General features: G+C 39.2%; 1 protein-coding gene across 2 annotated transcripts; it reads left to right on the top strand.

Moving 5' to 3' along the window:
* The first annotated feature begins 361 nt into the window (after positions 1–361).
* Positions 362–4,809, top strand: LOC140004128 (legumain-like). 2 transcript variants are annotated; one of them, XM_072061231.1, is made up of 10 exons: positions 444–601; positions 686–954; positions 1,304–1,468; positions 2,669–2,825; positions 3,009–3,094; positions 3,182–3,378; positions 3,595–3,643; positions 3,728–3,937; positions 4,237–4,443; positions 4,532–4,809. In XM_072061231.1, exons 2-10 carry the CDS (start codon positions 709–711, stop codon positions 4,712–4,714), a joined length of 1,500 nt encoding a protein of 499 aa, XP_071917332.1. In that variant the 5' UTR covers positions 444–601; positions 686–708; the 3' UTR covers positions 4,715–4,809. The 2 variants fall into 2 exon arrangements, with proteins under 2 accessions (XP_071917331.1, XP_071917332.1); XM_072061230.1 differs by having other exon boundaries at positions 362–954.
* Positions 4,810–5,790: the final 981 nt, after the last annotated feature.

Here is a 5,790-nt window from a genome sequence, read left to right as displayed (position 1 = left end):
TAGACGGGTATCTTTATAATTACCTCACATAGACCACATAATTTATACAAATCATACCACAGAAAAATGTCGACACTGCATTGTCTCAATTATAGTACTTTATTAACCATTATATTACAAAATATCCTCCATACTTCACAAACTATTAACACTATATTCACCCAACCAATTTACCGCACTATTATTTTATAATTCAAGTCAGACTTATAATAATTATATAACTCTCTGCGGTATAAGAAATATATTACGGCTAAAAATTAAGTAACTTAACACGGGAAATATTAGTCCTCCTGCGCATCGCGCAGGCCGTCTCACTAGTATATATATAAAAGCAAATGCCACCGAAAAAGTTTTGCAAATCAGACAACATATTGCACAGGTTACTGTATTGAGTATTCCGCCACAGCCAACTGAAATTAAATGGCTTACAAAATCCTCCCACATGGTATATGCAAACACTCCCACTGCTTTGCTTTCCTCTCCCAGGTGTCACCCTCTAGTTTTGCATGGCAAGCCAGCCCAGTGACCACCGCCGATAAATAACCAACAATTGAAAAATGTAGAAACACCACTGCTTCATCCTTCAATCCTTAGTAGCTAGGTGCTCAAGCCTTTTCTTTAAGTCTTTAGCCCCTTTTCCTCTCCAACATTTTTGCTGATAAGTTTCTTGTTTCGGTGTCTAAAGTGCTCGTTGGCGGGTTCAACATCATGGCTGTGCATAGGATTGCTTTTGGTGTCATGTGGTTGGTGCTGCTTCAGCTAATTACACTGCCCTTTGTTAGCATGTCTATAAGAAGCAGAGCAACAGGGGGTCCATTTGGACATCGGGTTTGGGACCCCTTAATCCGGTCACCGGTGGATGACCCTGATAAACCTGAAGCCGAAGAAAATGAAGGTATTAGGTGGGCTATTCTTGTTGCTGGCTCAAATGGGTTCGCAAATTACCGCCATCAGGTAAAATATGCCAAGAACCTTACTCCAAGATTTTTTATTTAGTGAACATTTACTGGAGTGGTAATTTTAACTTGTAGTATCAATTGTAAATCAATGTGGAAATAGTACACGGTCAAGTTTGTGTTGGTTTATATCTTGGGTGAAGTTGAAGATCGACATTGATTGAGGAGTCAAGTTCATATCCCGGCCCACATTTTCTGGAGAAATAGAAAAAGAAATAGTAATTGCATGATCTGTACAGTTTTGATAATTATCACGGTTAATGATGTCCTTTGAAGATTAGGCTATAAGCCAAAGATTTCGTCAATTTCTAACTTTTAACTCGAGCATGGTTTTTGATCTGATGCAGTCGGACATCTGTCATGCATACCAAATACTGAAAAGAGGGGGATTGAAGGATGAGAATATTGTGGTGTTTATGTATGATGATATCGCCAATAACAAGTTGAATCCAAGGCCTGGCATCATAATCAATCGGCCGGATGGAGATGATGTTTACGCCGGTGTTCCAAAGGTAAATTATGATCAGACAGCGGTCTTGTCAATTTGTCATTGTTGCCTTACTGTCCCATAAAAGAATTAAAGCACCAGGGCTGTTACACTAATTTTATCAAAGGTGAAATGTTTCAACATCCATTAGGAGCAGCAAGAATATTGTTATTATTTCAAGAACTCAGGATACTTGTGGCCACTTTACAAACTATGGGATTGATGAGATTTTAATTGTTGTATTCTGCTTTTCACTAGTTATAGCATCACAGTTGCCTTAATGACAATATAGAACTCATTCACCTGTGAACTGATCACGAGGGAGGAGGTAGGAAACTGAACTTGAGAGTACATGTCAAGACTTGATTGCAGACTTTACCAAGCCGAAGTCGTTTACAAATTGTGCAAAAGAAGAGGAAGAAAGTAAATGGTTTTATTCTTCTTTGGTTCATTTTGTTCTGAACATAAGCCATCCTCTTGCCTTTGAAGACCGCTCCAGATAATTGAGAAGGGAAAGAAAAGTAGTTGTGGGCCATGTCAATCTGCGAAATTTGGATGTTCAAATTAGTGTATTGATGTCTTTTTCACATTGAACTAAACTCTTAGTCTTGTGTGTTTCCATAACAGATGAAGTGTGGCAATTGACAAACTAATGAGTGCGCTACTCTGTCAAAGGTAACAAACTTGCATTGAGTGTTAGTGAGAAGGAATTATATCGTTGCTCCACTTCTTAAGAAGATGAAAAGCAAGGACCTTTTGCCTTCCACATTTCAAGCTTTGGTGAATGAATGATGGAGTTGCTCATTGATCCTGGCTTGCACATAATTCTTGTGCCAAATTCGTGTGATTGAAGTAGTACTACTTAATTAGGAACATCAAGACTCCTGCTGCTTTCTTCTCGCTTTATATGGTGTTGCTGATCTTACTTCAGCAATTGTCCATGCCAATGCAAATGTACTAGTTAATTCATAGGGATAATATTTAGAGTAAAAGTGAAACTTCAATCAGGGTTCTGCATTAAGCCTTTATAAGGTTGCTCATTCATTTTTTCTTGTCATCTTCTGTAAATTATGTGGAGAAGCCTGGTAATTAGGTTTGAGCTTGATTAGCAAAAGTTGACTTGGATGTTGACGCTGGAGACTTGGACTAGGAAGGGGCATGCATGATTTTTCAGCTAAATGTAAATTAGCATTCGTAGTCAATCACGTCATCTTTGTCTTGACAGGATTACACTGGTAAGGCGGTGAGTCCTGAGAATTTATTTGCTGTGATCCTCGGAGATAAGAGTGCTGTGAAAGGTGGAAATGGGAAGGTTGTCAACAGTTCAAGTAATGACAGAATATTTATTTATTATTCTGATCATGGAGGCCCTGGAATCCTTGGTGAGTTTGAAACCCATCGTTTGGTTTTGTGTTGTTTTGCATGTTTACATGGAATTATATCTCAACTAATGAATCCTCTAAGCCTCCAAGCCCTGAACTGACGAGATATTTTAGTTTTTTAAATTCATCAGTCAATGTAATGTGAGACTAACTTAAGATATTAACTTCCTCTCTTTCTGACAGGGATGCCACAAAATCCTTACCTCTATGGCAAAGACTTCGTAGAGGTATTGAAAAAGAAACATGCATCAGGAACTTACAAAGAAATGGTAGAACTTCACGTCGTATCTCCCTAATTTCATGTCTTTGACTACCATGATTAGAAATGTATTACAAGCATTCCCCTGTATCTGTAGGTTATATACGTTGAAGCGTGTGAAAGTGGGAGTTTTTTTGAAGGTCTGATGCCTGAAAATCTGAACATCTATGTGACAACAGCATCCAATGCAGAGGAGAGTAGCTATGCAACATACTGTCCTGATATGGACCCATCACCCCCAGAACATTTTCCATGCTTGGGGGATCTCTATAGCGTTGCCTGGATGGAAGACAGGTATGTTGCGTTTACCCTGGGTTTTGCCGATCCAGTTTAGTCATTGGATTGTGTTTTTTGACTTTAATTCCTGATTCTGCTTTAGTGGACCAAGAACTGGATCTCCTCCTATATTTGACAAATTGTTACTTTTGTAGTCCTTTTGCACTTAATAGACAATTCAAAGCTGGAGTTTAGGTTCTACCTATTTTTCTTTTCTTTTGGTAACAAATGCAGTGAATCTCACAACCTGAAGAGAGAGACAATAGTACAGCAGTACAAGAAGGTAAGAAGTTTTTCATTTTTTTGAATGTTGTCTGATTATTTGCTTTTAGAGCTCCACCATCCATTCAAAATGTAAATTCTGTAGGTCAAGGAGAGGACTTCCAACCACCACACCTATGATGCTGGTTCTCATGTGATGGAGTATGGGAACAAGAGCATTCACGCTGAAAAGCTTTACTTGTACCAGGGCTTTGATCCGGCCACCGAGAATTACCCTGCAAACCCAATAGACATTCACCCTCGTATGGGTGTGGTTAACCAGAGAAGTGCAGATCTTGTCTTCATGTGGGATAAGGTGAGCTTATATCTGCTTCTGTTTCCATTGCAAGAGTTAGTTGATAACAATTAGCACTCAATTCTTTCCGAGTTGCCAGAGAATGATACAAAGCTTAAAATGGCATAACAATCGAATAGGAGAAAGCTGCCTATGTCAAACTCCTAAAATTTAGCATGCTTTGATTTGAATCATATTCAGACACGTCCTCCAAAAGAATGTCTTTTTTGTTTTGATTTCCCATTTACAACGTGACCTGTGGCGTTTAAGATCGAAACACTATTCTCCTAGCTGACGTAGAAAACTGCCTTTCTTGACAGTACAAGAAAATGGAAGATGGTTCTGCAGAAAAAGGGGAGCTGCTTAAGCAAATTACCAACACAATGCTTCACAGAAATCATTTGGACGGAAGCATGGACATTATCGGAGCTTTCCTGTTTGGTCCGGAGAAGGGTTCTGCAGTTCTTAATCACGTTAGGCGACGTGGTCTTCCCATTGTTGATGACTGGGATTGTCTAAAGTCATCGGTTAGTACTAGACCATAGTTTCGCTTGATTAAGTCAATTAAAACCCAAATGTCCATTCTGGTATTGAAGTTTGCACTCTGGTCGCCAGGTTCGCATCTTTGAGACACATTGTGGCTCATTAACACAGTATGGCATGAAACACATGCGAGCATTTGCAAACATTTGCAACCGCGGAGTCAGCCGAGCTGCTTTGGAGGAGGCTTGTGAAGCAGCATGTACTGGCCATGACCTGGGGCAGTGGGATCCTGCAAAACGTGGCTTTAGTGCTTGATTAAAAGGGCTATAGTGGGCATGTACCCTCCCTGTTACATACATTTTGCTCTAATGCCAGTATAAAAGGTTTCTGCATGAGTTCTTGAAACTTAATTACCCTCCCTATCTCCTCTGTCCAAATTCATTGGTTGTATCTATCAGGTCTGTAAATCGTTTCCCTTAAAAAGTTGTTCTTCTCAGAAAACATTATACATGGATGGTGCTGCAGGTTCCATAGTCGGTTCTGTGCACTTCAAAAGTTGACGGGATGAACTGAATATAACTAATAACAATAGCAAAGAGTACTTGACAATTGACAATCACACGACTATGGGGTCACTTTTGATTCTTTGAATAATTGGGCAGATAACTTGTCCTTGCCAGATAAGTAATTCCCCCCTTAGGAGGTAGCTACCGTTTCTAGTATTTGGTGGCAATAATTGCAATTGAACAACAATTACCTCTTTCTCGAAAAGTTTTAACCTCATCATACTACCAGAACGAAGTTGTAATGCGAGAATAAGACAGACACAATTTACCCTTTTCAAGTTCAAAACTTTAAATGTAATTAATCTTGATTATAGGAGGTAAATTTTTGACAAAATTGCTGTGCCATATAAATTTGAGCAATGACTTCAAACTTCAAAATCTCTAACGTTAACCAAAGATGATGACATTCTACCTGGCAAGTTGGTTTTAGAATTTCATAAGAACAAACTTCATTGAGGACCGACCAGCACAAGAAAATTTCTTTAACTGATGTCTCAAAATGTTAATGTTTAGTTGAGTGCCGCTATGCTGTCACTATAGTTACTCTTTTTGGTCGGACATGCCACTAAACTGATGCATAGCAGTGATGTACTAGCCACACGTTTCAACTAAAAACCTTGGCATTTCATCGACTCTGAAATGACTGCCACTAATTAGTAATTACACTTCCTTCTTATGGTGCGGTTCAGACTTGGGGGCAGAGGATGAAAGATGGAGGAAAAGGGTTTCTTTTATCATCCAACTGCAAGCTGGATAATGAACTGCATTTTCTTAGCAACCATATTATACCCAGCTGCACAGATTGCTCAGCCTATAATTTGGTCA

This window comes from Coffea arabica, chromosome 8e, assembly GCF_036785885.1.
Source record: "Coffea arabica cultivar ET-39 chromosome 8e, Coffea Arabica ET-39 HiFi, whole genome shotgun sequence".
Classification (NCBI taxonomy): Eukaryota; Viridiplantae; Streptophyta; class Magnoliopsida; order Gentianales; family Rubiaceae; genus Coffea; species Coffea arabica.
This window is presented reverse-complemented; position numbering and strand designations above follow the sequence as displayed.

What these genes read in the sequence shown, in the direction of transcription:
- LOC140004128 (XM_072061230.1), top strand. Translation starts at nt 709, where the DNA reads ATGGCTGTGCATAGGATTGCTTTTGGTGTCATGTGGTTGGTGCTGCTT. An exon ending in TCGCAAATTACCGCCATCAG is followed by an intron (nt 955 to 1,303) that starts GTAAAATATGCC and finishes GATCTGATGCAG; the next exon opens with TCGGACATCTGTCATGCATA. An exon ending in TTGTCTTCATGTGGGATAAG is followed by an intron (nt 3,938 to 4,236) that starts GTGAGCTTATAT and finishes CTTTCTTGACAG; the next exon opens with TACAAGAAAATGGAAGATGG.